Source organism: Perca fluviatilis, chromosome 14, assembly GCF_010015445.1.
Source record: "Perca fluviatilis chromosome 14, GENO_Pfluv_1.0, whole genome shotgun sequence".
NCBI classification, from domain to species: Eukaryota; Metazoa; Chordata; class Actinopteri; order Perciformes; family Percidae; genus Perca; species Perca fluviatilis.
In genome coordinates this window covers 26,947,275-26,962,198 of record NC_053125.1, presented here as the reverse complement: position 1 = coordinate 26,962,198, position 14,924 = coordinate 26,947,275, and the positions used below count along the sequence as shown (strand labels likewise).

The following is a 14,924-nucleotide window of genomic DNA, read 5'->3' as shown; positions in this document are numbered from 1 at the left end:
CATATCGTAATGTTCTGTATTACAGCATACTGTAATATTTCACCGGTAATAAGACCGAAATAATATTATTAAAATAAAGAAATGAATACCATGATAACATCTAAATAAATGTTGATAGATGTAGCATTATAGTTTAAAAAATATAAATCAACAAAAAAGCAACCCAGCTTCCCTGGCCGAAATAGACCAAAATAATAACATTAAAAGAAATACATATAAACCATGATAATATTTTGTGAATAATGTTGATTAAAACAGCGGTTATTCGGCTAAAATACCAATAATAACTGTCACAGATTTCGAGTTAAAGGGCAGGGTGGTTTTTTCTTTCGTCGATATCCGACGGTGAGGGAATAACATGAATTTGTCTATCTGACGGACAGCTTCGCGAAAAATAACGTCAAGGATACCCCTATTTCGTTGAAACTTGACGCCAGGGTCCTTGACCATGCGTCCCAACATTTGACAAGTAGGGAGTGAGACTGTGTTGGACAAAGTGTTGCTGTTAGGAGACAAATATTATCAGTGCTGTGGTAAAAGAGTTGATCCTGCAATGTGTGTGTATCAAGTGTTTTGATTGCACTGGTGGATTTAGGATTGATTAACTAATAGATAGAATAACACATTGGACCTTGTGCTATCCTATGGGATCGATGTCACTGATATTGTACTCTCTGATTATCTACTCTCTTCGAGCTCTCTCAACCCATTATCACACCTGTTATGTTGCGGTGCTACTCTCCTCAGTTCAGCACAAACTTTGACTTGTGCTTTACTGATTTATTCTCACATTTACACTTGGATCAACCATTATATGACCTGGATGCAGATCAACATCTTAGCCTCCTTAACTCTGCTTGGCTTAAGGTAGCTAATGTGACTGCTCCGCTCAAGCCTTACAAATCAAAACCAAAATCTGTTCTTTGGCAAAACTCTGACACTTTCGCCACCAAAGACAAATTTGTAGAAAGGCCGAACGTAAAATGGAAACGGGATAGGTTAACTGTCTCCCTTCAAATGTTCAAAGACTCTCTTACCCGTATCAGAATGCTGCTAAGTTAGCTAAAGCTGCATACTTTTCGAATTTAATTCAATCTAATCACTCTAATCCAAAGGTCCTGTTTTCAGTCATTCAGTCTGTTGTAAATCCACCTGTTAAACTGTCTGTTGCCTCAGATGATCTATGTGAAGACTTCCAGAGATTATTTTCTGACAAAATCACTAAATTAAGACTTAGTGTCAGTTCTAGTCTAACTCCTACTAATTTTTTTTCCCCAAAAATGTCCATTGCTGCTGGCGTTTGGGGGGTTTTCCCACCAACCCGAGATACTGATTATTAGACACTGAAGGATGTGAGCATTAAGCTAAAACCTTCATTTTGCCCTAATGATATCATCCAGCCGAGATTTCTCAAATTAATCATGGACTCCGTGGGCCCAGGTTTGGTATCTCTCATGAACAAGTGCCTTAACACAGGCTCTGTTCCAGCCGATTTTACAGTGGCTACGGTCACTCCCCTAATCAAGAAGCCTTCACTGGATCCTCTTGTTTTAAATAATTACCGGCCCATTTCAGTCTTAACTTTCGTTTCTAAACTGTTGGAAAAAATTGTGTTGGACCAACTTCAACGCTTCTTGTCTAACAACTGTATTTATGAGGTTTTTCAATCTGGGTTTAGGACTGCACACAGCACTGAGTCTGCTCTCCTACGAGTGCTAAATGACGTTTACATTTCTACTGATTCTGGAGATACTGTTGTTCTAGTTCTCCTAGATATTTCGGCAGCTTTTGACACCATTGACCACCCTACTCTGTTAGCTAGACTTGAGACCTGGGTCGGCCTCAAAGCCTCAGTTCTGAATTGGTTCCAGTCTTACCTTACAGATAGAAGGTTCTCAGTAAAGATGGGCAACTTCTCCAGCTCTATGGCACCTTTGTCCTGTGGTCTTCCACAGGGCTCCATTCTGCTCCCTCTCTATTTTCTCTTTATATGCCGCCCTTTGGCGCTATTTTAATGAAATATGATGTATCATTTCCTTTTTATGCGGATGACACTCAAATTTACATGCCAATCAGTAGAAATAACCCAGCTGGTTGGCTCAAAATTTTCTCTATTTAAATGACGATAAGCCCGAGGTCATTGTTTTTAGCCCGAGTGAAAGGTCCCAGTGTACAAGCCTAGACTTGGGGAGTCTTTCTGCTTTTAATTCTGCAGGAGTGCGGAACCTGGGTGTTCTTGTGGACCAGTCGTTAAAATTTGACAAACATATTTCATCGGTAATCAGCTCCAGTTTCTTCCAACTTCGCGTATTGTCTAAAATCAAAGGCTTTCTCACCGCGGAACTCTGGAAATGGCGGTTCATGCGTTCATCACGTGCCGGCTAGATTACTGCAATTCACTCTACTGTGGTATATCTAGCTCTCAAATTGCCCGTCTTCAGCTAGTTCAAAATGCTGCAGCCAGACTTATTTTTAACTGTCGGCAAATATGATCATATCACCCCTATCCTCAAATCTCTACACTGGTTGCCCATTCGACAGAGAATAGATTTCCAAAATCCTGCTCTTTGTCTTCAAATCTCTACATAACTTAGCTCCCGTTTACCTATCCGAACTCATTCATCCGTATACCCCAACCAGAAGCTTAACATCACATGACCAGGTTCTGCTGGTGGCCCCTCGTGCCAGACTAAAGCGGAGAAGGGGAAGCGCACTTTCGGGTGGGCGGGGCCTCGTCTGTGGAACAGCCTGCCTCTAGAGATTAGAACGGCCCCCAACCTCGCTATCTTTAAGTCATTGGTAAAAACCTACTAATTTTCATTAGCATATTGATTTCCTATTTGAGTTGTCCTTTTGTATATTTGAATCAGTGATTTAAGGTTGTTCTTAGCCTTGTTGTTTTTACTATGTGTTTTATGCTCTGTCTTGCTGGTTTTATTTTTTTTTTGCTAGCTCTGTAAAGCACTTTGGTCTGTCTAGTGGCTGTTTAAATGTGCTATATAAATGAACTTGAATAACGGTTGTTAATTTTGATAAAAACTGTGCGAACAGTTTTATAACAAGTGAACTTAAATATAGGAAATGTGGGTTACCACTGGTAAAGACAATTGTAAGCAACTGCATTCACTGCACCAAGATATAATAGGTTGAGTAACAGTTTTCTTCCTCTTGGGGCAATTGAGAGGAAGGAAATGTTTCCGTGTAACAGGCAGCTGATTTACTGCAGAGGGCAGAATCGGACTAATTCATCATGCAACTGAATGTTTGTGTGTGTTTCAGTGATTGATTGCAAGTACATACCATACAATACTGCAGCAAATATATGCCGCTTGTGAAAGCAATGTTGCCTTGTAGGTCGACACATCATTTCATAAACATTCAATCATTAACTGTTACTGTTACCCTCCGATCTGCCGTAAGTCTCCGTACAATGGGAGATCAGGCTTTCTGCTCAGCTGCTCCCAGGCTGTGGAATGCTCTCCCTGACCACCTGAGGACACCACAGACTGTGGATGCTTTTCAACCTGGCCCTTAAAACCCAACCTTTTAGGAGAGCTTTTGAGTGAACTTGTGCCATTTTCCTTTTATTTACTTTTTTCATGCTCTCCATGTGTTTTTTATATTTTTAGCACTATCATGTAGCACTTTTGGATTTGCGTAAATATAAAGTGCATTACAAATTAAATGTATTATTATTATTTGGTGTTACATCTTCAGCAGAGCAGACCTTCAGTGATCATTATCTTAAAGTTCACTATCTCTGAAAGTCTATAAATGTGATATTCTGACATGGTTAACTTTTCAAGATATTAGTCTGTCTTTTATTGGTTTATTAAGCTCTTAATAGGCTTAGCCCTAGTTATTTATCAGATTTGCAGTCTGTTTTAGTTGGTTTTATAATTGATTTAATTAGTTGGTTTTATTCTACTTTATGTATTTATCTGTATTTTATGAATTGTTTTTAACATTCTACAGTATTTATATATTTAATCTTTTGCTTTTAAAGCTTCCTGCCTCTGGTGTTTCCTCACTTTGATGGTGTTAGTCAGTTCAGCTCAGTTCATGTTTTTAATCAATTAATTTTTGTTCATTTAGCGGTGGGTGAATGGGGCCAGGGGTGTGTGTGTGAAAAGTTTATAGAATATATCGATTGAGTCTGAGTTAATCAACTTTATTTGTAGAGGTCCTTCTCTGCCCATACAGCAGCTTAGTCAGTAAAATCCTTCGTTGTCTTTTAGATCAATTAGAGAACTCTGTGGAAGATATTGTATGTGCTGTGGTAACTTCTCTAGAAACTTTACAGGAAGGGGAAGGTCTTAGTTTTAGTTGTATGTCGTCCAGACAGTCAGCAGCAAGACAACATGGAGGTCACAGCTCTCTGCTTCAGACTGTGTGAGTAATATAGTTAATACAATACAATAGTTAAAAGTTATATCATGTTATATCTATTACCATATATATTTTCATATTTATGTTAAGTAGCCTAACATGTAAAATAACATAAAATCAAATACAAGTAAGACAAATAGATACATTTAAAATCTGTGTTATATCTATTACCATATATATTCTCATATTTATGTTAAGTAGCCTAACATGTAAAATAACATAAAATCAAATACAAGTAAGACAAATAGATACATTTAAAATCTGAAATATGGTTTTCATGTGTTTTGATATAAGTATAGTCACAGCTTTTAAACTGGCTTACTCACTATAACTTGTAATGTATGTAAATTTCTTTTGTTGTTTCACATTTTTCCTCATGTTCCGTCATGTCTTGTCTTTTCATTGCCTGTCTTGTTGTTTTATTATGTATTTATCTAATGTAAGGTGACCTTGGATGTTTTGAAAGGTGCCTCCACATAAAATGTATTACAGTATTATAACTGCCTTTTATTTATTATTAAAAATTACTAGATATAAAAGCTGTGAAGCAATTCATTTTCTTTATTGGCGAGTAAAAACTGTTGAAGACTATGATCGATATAACATAATAAAGTATTACCATTTTATTAATGAAATTCAATGTTCGACGTAAGAAGAAAATTAAGAAATTTAGAACGGTCCAGAGTCCTATGTAAAAATATTAACTGCTTCAAGTGAAGAATAATAATGTAAAGAGATGGACAACTAAGCAGATACATGTTTATTATTGAACAAGAAAATAGGTTGATATTAGAGAGGTTTGATTTTTAGTTATATCAGAACTTGATATATAGCTATAGATATATTAGTTAAATCAATAAAAATACTAAGTCAATAACTTAACCTGGTGTGATGTTTCAAAACTACCTTAAAGTATAGCTGAACATGACATTTATTTTCATGAGTAATCAAATCACAAGAGTACAGATGTTAGTCATAACAGCACTTAAATAAAAGATGTAATACAACAGTGTTCCTCCAATTATCATGTGTATTTAGATTTTTAAGAAACCTACAATCTCTATCTGGTATGAAGCTCTAATATTTGTATTTCTAGTGATGGATGTGTTGCTGCTACTTGCTGTACAAGTTCATAACTGCAATGCTAAGAAAGATGGTAAGTAGCATTTAGTATGTATGAACTAAATAATTTTTACAATTGTTTAATTTTAATAAGTAATTGCCAACTTCTTTGCTTGTAAATTGCATAATATGATTGCTTCATTTTTTTAAGCAGAAAAATTTGATTAAAAATACCTTTGTTGCCTGCTGTCCATTAGAAGGCATAGTGTATCAACTCATTTTAATCATGAATTCTTATTTAAGTAACAGGTTTGGTAAAGTACCTCTGTTGTAACTTTCTCTCTGTCACAGAAACAGCATTTCCTCATATTACTCCCATCAAACTCCAGTTCTTTGAATATGAATCCATCTCTGTAGATTGTGTGTTGGATTACTCATCTGAATGGAGAGTGATGAGGAAGCTAAAAGAAGTTCAAACTAATACTACCCAATGGGAAACATCAACAGGAATCATTACCATTAAACCTGCCTTTACATCAGACAGTGGAGAATACTGGTGTGAAAATAAAGACGGAGAAAGAAGCAACAGCGTCAACATAACCATCACTGGTATTTATCCACTGCTAAAGAGAGATTTTAAATGCCAAAACACGCCTTTTTATTTTCAGAAAGGTCGGCATCTCAACAATACAAAATATTGGACAAATGAAAGTAAATTCTGTCTGACATAACAGCTGTGGTTGAAGAAAAAGCTAAGTGATGTCTAATGCATACACCTTGATATATTGGCTTCTGAATGTGTTTTCCACATATGACCTTTGAAAAATTGGCATGAACGTTTTCCAGAAACCCATATTTCAAAAGTTCAAGGGGCCAATTCTCCTAAGTTGGTGTTAAACACATACTTACAAACAGCAGAGTTTTTGTTTCCTTCAATGCAGTCACTTTTGGGCAAACTTGTAGTCCAATGATGAAAATTGTAACATAACAGCATAATGCTGCATGAAGAATTATGTTTCTTTTGTTTAGCTGGTGATGTGATCCTGCAGAGTCCTATGGTTCCTGTGATTGAGGGAGAAAGTGTGAGTCTGTCCTGCAGAAACAAGATGGCTGTCTCCAACCTCCCAGCTGATTTCTATAAAGATGGCCTCCTCCGTTCAACTGGATATAAAGGAGACTTACACATCAACACTCTTTCCAAGTCTGATGAAGGACTCTACAAGTGCAGCATCTCTGGAGTTGGAGAATCACCAGAGAGCAGGCTGACTGTCAGAGGTGAGATATTTCAAATTAAACAAAACTTTACAGTTGTTGAAAGACCAAGCTTGTATTCAAAAGTTAGAGTAAATTATAAGTAAATTATCTATATAGCAGAAAATCACACCAGAAGTTCTATTTCATGACACTATTCAAATAGAGGATGTCTGGACTGTACAGCCAACTCATTAATTTACAGAGAACCAAAATTTCCCCCTGAGCAACAGGGCAAGGAAAAAACTCCCACTTAATGGTAGAAACCTTGAACTGAACTTGAAGTGTCCTTGGGCAAGACACTAAACCCCAAAATTTTCCCCTGACACTGCCATTGGTCTGTTAATGTGTATGAATGTTTATCTGATGAGCAACTAGCACCTTGTATGGCAGCCTCGCCACAGTCTTTGAATGTGTCTGAATGTTGCCTTTACCATTTGAAAGTGTTTTGAGTAGTCGTTAAGACTAGAAAAGCGCCAATAGAAATACAGTCAATTTACATTTTACATTTAAGCACTTTAGTGAACCCTTAGCATTTTTCTGGCACCATAATCAGGTCAACATCTCATCAATATCTAGTACTTGGGTTCATGAGTAAATACCTGCAGAGCTAATGACACTCCACTCAGTCTCTACTGTTTTAGTGCTATGTAGCAAATGTCAGCATGCTTAATCACCAAACTAAGATAGTTAGCATGTGTACCATAGCATTTAGCTCAGAGCACCTGCCTTAGTACTGCCCCAATGCTGCTAGTATGGTTATGGCATCCTCAAAGTCTTTTTCCCCTTTAATGGAGAGGAGAGAATATTAGTTGATTTCAATAAAAGTATTCATCTCCTAAGGGAGCATGAATGTGGTCAGAAAATTTCCTAGTAACCAGGGATAAGAGGCTGATTCACGTATGCACACTTCAGGGTTGGTGAGTTATGGAATTTGAAATATGCAAATTCCAGGCCTGGAAAATTTTTGGAAAAACAAAGACCCAGAAAGTTTTGGAAAAATCATGGCATTTTTGTTAACACAGCATAATAATATGTGATTAATAAAAAAAAAAATTTAATAAAAAAAATTATTTCACGTCGTCTTAACGTCCTTACGCGTTATATTCAGGCGGCATAACGTTCAGTTGACTTCCGGTTCACTGTTCGCGTTGCGATGCTGCCTGAAGAGAAGTCGTTGTTGAAGTCCGTGTTGACAGAAATTAAATTGAAATGCCAAGAAAGTGTCGAAACATACAAGACGTGGCTCGAGGAGGTCCAGGACCCGAGGAAAGCAAGATGTGGACTATGTTCTAAGATAATTGACATCTCTAATATGGGAGAATCAGCGCTAGCTAGCGTACTAAAGGCACCAAGCACCAGGCAGTTGTGGCGACGTGAAGGCTTGAGAATGACCATCACTAGCTTCTTTTCTCCTCCCTACGCCGACCAACGTTAGGCCGATTGCAGGCTCTTCCATCGTGAGTCAGACTGAAAGCACAAGACAAGGGACTATCTCCAATGTTACTAGACATGATTCATTAAGGGCCGAGGTATTGTGGGTGGTAAAAGTCGCAAACTCCCACTATTCTTTTAAATCGTCGCGAGGATGTCAAGCGCGCACTTTTCGGCCATGTTTCCTGACAGTCAGCAGCCAAATTTGCGTGTGGGGAACGTAAGGGTGCTTACTTATGTAATTTTGGATTGGCTCCTTATTTTAAACAGCTCGCTTTGAAGACAGTCGCTACACAGATGTCTTATGTACTTTTATTTGATGAGAGCCTGAATCATTACCTACAGACTAAACAGTTAGACGTCCATGTCAGGCTATGGGACGGGCCCGAGGTGAAGACCAAATACATTGGTTCAGAGTTCCTGGGCCATTCACCTGCCAAAGATGTTGTTGAGAAACTCAACAACTTGCTTTCACAGCTTCGGAATCACCAACCTCATCCAAATCTCGATGGATGGACCAAACGTGAATTGGAAAGTGTTTGAAATCCTTCAAAAGCAGGTGCAGATTGACATGGGAAAGTCACTTATCAACATTGGGTCGTGCGGTTTGCATATACTACACAATGCATTTAGAGGCGGATGTAAAGCGACTGGGTGGGACATTGAACATGGACTTTCTTGTCTCTACTGGCTGTTTCATGACTCCCCAGCCCGACATGAGGACTTTGTGACAGCGACTGGATGCAGCGCGAGCATGCTAAAGTTTTGCAAGCACCGTTGGGTCGAGAATGTTAACGTAGGAGAAGAGGATTGCAGCTCTGGCCGCATGTGAAATGATACATGGAGATGGTAGGGAGAGGCGAACTCCCCAACCCAAAGGTGAAATCGTTTGAGGAGGTGAAGAACCGGTGTGCTGATCCTCTCTTCACTGTAAAGATTGGCATATTCATCAGCATTGCGCGAGAAATTGAGCCCTTTCTCACCATGTATCAGACGGACCAACCTATGCTGCCATTCCTTGCTGAGGACATGAATACACTAATCAAAGGTAAGCTTAAACATTAAATCCAATTGCCATATGTTACTTGTTTTCTAAGTTGCATTTATTGAAAGTGTTGGGAAAGTTACTTCCAAAATGTAATTGATTATTAGTACTCTCACTCCACGGACTTTTTTCCCTCTGTGCTGAAATGTTTCGCGGTGTTGGTGAATTCTTTTTTAAAAAAACAACTTCCGTGCAGGACTTCACTGTGAACGAACTGTTTAGAGGCAATGTGACCCGGCACGGTAAACTGCTACTGTAGCAGAGCTGCAAGTAAACGCTGAATTGAGCTGTGTGTTTTCAGTGTTAAACACTGCTGCAGGTGTTCATGCACGACTGTTGTTTGGGATTTCCAGAGGTGGAAGACTTACTCAGATCATGTATTGCAGTAAAAATAGAAAAAACGTGTTGTAGAGTTATAAATTACTTTTCAGTTACAAGTCCTGCATTCAACATCTTCCTTAAGAAATAGTACAAAAGTATTATCAAAATATAGGCTACTTAAAGTACCAAAATTAAAATGCTCATTATGCAGTGTAATATATCTTATCTTATTGGATCATATTATGATCCAATAAATTGTATTAAATATGACTGATAATTTAAATAAAATAAAATAAAAGTAGCTTACTTGTACATAATTATTTTCTAGGCTTTAAAATGTATACAGATGGGACATTTTCCCCTCATACTTCTGTCGGGTAGTCGAAGTTGGCATTGCATTTAATTTGAAATGGTATTAAAAAGGTCTGAAAAAGCCTTGAATTTAAGTTGGAGGATCCCGAGGTACCCTGTTACAGCAAACAGGAATACATTACTGTAATTGTATTTTTTGTAACACGTTAATACCATCACTGTTTATTGAAGTTAAAAACAGGCAACACATTTTAAAATAATTTGTCTAAATAATGATGCACATTATATTGTTTGCTAAAGCATGTACCTTATACAGAACATTATCCATGTCGTTTTAATTATTTTAAAAAAAGATGCACACAATAGAATCAGCGTATGATTCAATTGAAATATACATGTAGTCTTGGTTGAATTGTGCATGGTGGTTGTTTGTATTGTCTTTGTTAATTGTTGAGTAATGCCACTGAACCTTACATACTTCTTATTTTTATTGTTCGCAGGACTCATGGGCCTTTGGCGGTGGACACGCACCTGAAGGAATCATCCACACTCAAGCTCCTGAATGTGCCTTACCAGGACCGTAACCTGCACAAAGATGCTTCCCAAATTGACCTTGGGTTCACTGCAGACTCTACACTAAAGCAACTTCGGTCCACTAAAAAGGTTTCAGAGAAGCAGTCCCTAGAGATAAGATTGGAGAGTAAGACACTTCTGATGACTCTCCTTGAGAAGCTGCTGGCAAAGGCTCCTGTGAAACACAGCTTAGTAAGATGCCTACAATGCTTTGACCCAAGACACATGGCCAAATCTAAGGAGCAGTGTGTTAGGCAAATGATGATAGTACTCACGCACCATTGTGGAGGCTAAACATTTAAACACTGTAGGTGATGAGAGAGTTTGGCTAACTTGCAGACTAAATTCAGGGATTTTGACCCCCAAAGCAGAGCGTGTGGACACACTGCTGTATGAGACATTTGGGACCAACCCCTCTTTTTCCAGACTGTGGAATGTAGTGAAGGTTGTACTTGTCCTGTCTCATGGACACAGGCAAGGTGTAGAGAGGATTCTCAATAAATAAAGAGTTGATTGTGGAGAATCAGAAGGAATTGTCTCTGGTAGCTCAAAGGCTCATTGTTGACCATGTCAGGTCTGTTGGAGGTGTATCAAATGTAGCCATCACCAAAGAGCTGCTCTGCAAATTGATGAAAAGCTTGCAGAAATGAAAAGGTGAAGTGAGTGTGTGTAAAAGGGAAGGGTGTGTCCTCCATATGCATGGTAAACTTAAAGTGGGGTTTAAAAAAAGATTAAATTGTTAGTTGTGCCTTCACTATTCAATTTCCACTACTGCGCCAATTAGTTGTTAATTTGCAGTTGCTGTGTTTTTCGGACACTATGATATACATGTATTTTACCCTGTGTCCTTCAAAGATCTTGCTTTGTCTGTGTAAATAAATGTTTTTTGTATTGAACCACCGTAATATCATCGTCATCCATTGTATTGTTAAAACTCGTGGGAGGGTAAACTTAAACATATTTATTCTTATAATATGCTGACATTTTCAGGAATACAGTCATGGAAATGTGCCAAAAAGTCATGGAAAAGTATTGGTTAAAATGTGTATGAACCCTGACACTTATAAAAGGGAACATTGCTTACAGAATGTGTGTATGCATGGTTTTATAAATCTGATTCATTTTTTTGGGGTACGCTATTTTTATTTTTTTTGGGTATATTTTTAGGTAATGATCTTACGCACAGTTTTATAAATGAGACCACTGCTTATTAAATTGGAACAGTTCTCCCATCTGATGTTGACATTTTGTTCTGAGGTGGGCACTACATGGTGTGTCCAATCCTCTGAGGAACTCCTAGAGTTACAAAATGATGATGTAAAATGTATTACATTTTTACTGTGCTTTTATATATCCACACCATCTTGTCAATGTTACAGATACACATATTACTAAATCATCTAAAGAGATTCAAGAGAGTCCAGCGATTCCAGACACTTCTTCAACCAACGGCTTCCCTGATCTCTCAATCCTTTTATCAGTTGTCTTCACCATTTTGTGTGTGGCTGTGCTGCTCTTGGTGATCGGACTATATCACTGTCAGAAACACAGAGGTGAAAATATTTTTTTATGTATATGGAAATAATAACATTGCCCAATTTTCATGAACATACAGGCCTAGTCCATCGCAGCCCTTGAGCCTATAGGGGGCGAAGTCACTCTCCCTCAAAGGACCTCATGGGACCTGAATTCAGGAAAAAATATACATGGTAGACAAATAATCTTTTGATCCCATTTGAATTGAGCCATGGTTTACAAAAATGATTTGCGTTAATTTAAAAAAATAATTCAACAGAACATAGTCTCAGTTCATTGTAGGTTTGTCATATGACCACTTTTTTTTCCACAGTTTTGTGTGAAACTGATCAGTGAACTAAATCTCTGGCGCAATTTAAATCACCTTTCTTGATGCTTAGCTTGCTCCCTAGCTTAGTGCTTTTCCACAACACATGTAACGTTATCTTACCTGATGTGTTTTATCCAGTAAAGTTTTATCAGCAGATAAGCAAAGAACGATTCTCTGCTGGTGTGGGTAACGTTACATCCCGGTACGATACACACAGACATTGTGTCTCTAGAGACGTCCCCCATGCAATTTAAAATTTTGTAGTCTTCCGAATAATTGTTTTTCACAGTCTTCAACAGTTTGACAATAAATCAAGTCTTCTTTAAAACTGACAAACATATGTGTAATTCATTGCTCAATTCAAAGCGATCAACAATTTGTTTTTCCCTTTTACTACCGTTCATATTTTTTCCGATTTAAAGTCCCATGGTAATGTGGGGGGTTTGTTTCCCTATTGTTCTAACCACTTTTTCCACAATTGTTTGACTCAATTATGTTTCTGTATTGTAGTGGCGCTGCTTTTCTTCAGAAATGCCAGGAACAGACCCAAGTGAGTCTACAAAACATGCATTATTATACTATTATACTACTATTCTAATATACTGACTTGGCACAATAAATATACAAGTATATTTGTTTTGTTTTTAATTTTAGTCTCTGTGGAGGCGAGTGTTGCTGATCGGAAAACGTGACATATGCTGTTGTTACAAAAGACCGGAAGAAAAGAGGTAAAATACATTATTTGTTAAATTAGTGTAAAAAATAGGTCTGTAATCATCTACAACTTACTAAATATAATACAATCAGAGCTATAAATGATGATGGTGCTGTAAAAATAGTACAGAAAACAAAACAGGCCCGAGAACTGAGCCCTGTGGCACCCGACATGTCAGGCGTGTGAAAAGTGACTAGGGGCAGGGGTGGCAAAGTTCTGTTGTTTAAAATGGGCAAACCAAGCCACCTAGGTTTATTAACCTCAAACTGATTTAAAAAGGAAATGTTTATTTTGAAAACTAGGATAAATATAAAGCATTATAACAGACTCAGGTGAGTCTACAAAACATGCATTGTTATTCTATTATACTATTATATTAATATACTGATTTGGCAGACACTTGCAGAAAAATTTACAAGTATACCTTTGTTTTGTTTTTATTTTAGTCTCTGTGGAGGCGAGTGTTGCTGATCGAGAAAACGTGACATATGCTGTTGTTACAAAAGACCGGAAGAAAAGAGGTAAAATACATTATTTGTTAAATTAGTGTAAAAAAAATAGGTCTGTAATCATCTACAACTTACTAAATATAATACAATCAGAGCTATAAATGATGATGGTGCTGTAAAAATAGTACAGAAAACAAAACAGTTTCGAGAACTGAGCCCTGTGGCACCGACATGTCAGACGTGTGAAAAGTGACTAGGGGCAGGGGTGGCAAAGTTCTGTTGTTTAAAATGGGCAAACCAAGCCACCTAGGTTTATTAACCTCAAACTGATTTAAAAAGGAAATGTTTATTTTGAAAACTAGGATAAATATAAAGCATTATAACAGACTCAGGTGAGTCTACAAAACATGCATTGTTATTCTATTATACTATTATATTAATATACTGATTTGGCAGGCACTTGCAGAAAAATTTACAAGTATACCTTTGTTTTGTTTTTATTTTAGTCTCTGTGGAGGCGAGTGTTGCTGATCGAGAAAACGTGACATATGCTTTTGTTACAAAAGACCGAAAGAAAAGAGGTAAAATATTTATTATGCAGTAATATTATATTATATCTTATGTTTACTTCCTTTTGGGCACAAGAATGTTGCAAGATGGTGAAGCAACAGCCTACGCATTTTAAAAGTAATTATGGTCAGCATTTTGAGAATCACATAACACAATGTCTTTATTTAGGTGAAAAAGTAAATACATTATTTGTTAAATTAGTGTAAAAAAATAAGTCTGTAATCATCTATAACTTACTAAATATAATACAATCAGAGCTATAAATGATGATGGTGCTGTAGAAATAGTACAGAAAACAAAACCGCCCGAGAACTGAGCCCTGTGGCAACCGACATGTCAGACGTATGAAAAGTGACTAGGGGCATGGGTGGCAAAGTTCTGTTTTTTAAAATGGGCCGACCAAGCCACCTAGGTTTATTACCTCAAACTGATTTAAAATAGTAAAGACAGTCGGAACACATTTAAAACAAATCCATATTTATTAAAACAATGCAGCAACAAGTGAAATGACAAGGCTAAAAGGGGTTTTGGTGCTTTTTGGCTGGCCTCCTCTGCTTAGGAGCGTTGCTCTTCTCTGGCAAAGCTTGCAGTAGAAAAAACTCAGGGCCAGTCAACCGTCCTTTTTAACTTACACTTTGCATAAGTTAGCATGTAACTACACAGCACAAACACCGGTGGTCATAGAGACTTACTCGGAAGGGAGAGGTTTTAACCTCCCAATTTTTGCCACTAGCGGTCGGTGAGGTCTGTTCTTTTGGCTTTGCTTTACAGTGCCTTGTGTTGGTACTGATGCTGTTGCCTCTACTGCTTCTACTTTTGCTGCTTGTGTCTCTCTGCTGCGGGCTGCTTGTGTTCTCTCTGTTCAGTCACGCCCTGGATGATGGGCCGCTGGCGTGAGGGAGGACGGTTCTGCTAGGAACTGGGGAAGGTTGTACGGCCTGCATTACTCCAGGATGT

At 37.7% G+C, this 14,924-nt stretch overlaps 1 protein-coding gene across 1 annotated transcript; it reads left to right on the top strand.

Moving 5' to 3' along the window:
• Positions 1-5,487: 5,487 nt before the first annotated feature.
• LOC120572334 (Fc receptor-like protein 5) lies at positions 5,488-14,883 on the top strand. The gene is made up of 6 exons (XM_039821610.1): positions 5,488-5,545; positions 5,803-6,060; positions 6,481-6,726; positions 11,767-11,943; positions 12,748-12,783; positions 14,834-14,883. Exons 1-6 carry the CDS (start codon positions 5,488-5,490, stop codon positions 14,881-14,883), a joined length of 825 nt encoding a protein of 274 aa, XP_039677544.1.
• The last annotated feature ends 41 nt before the right edge of the window (positions 14,884-14,924 follow it).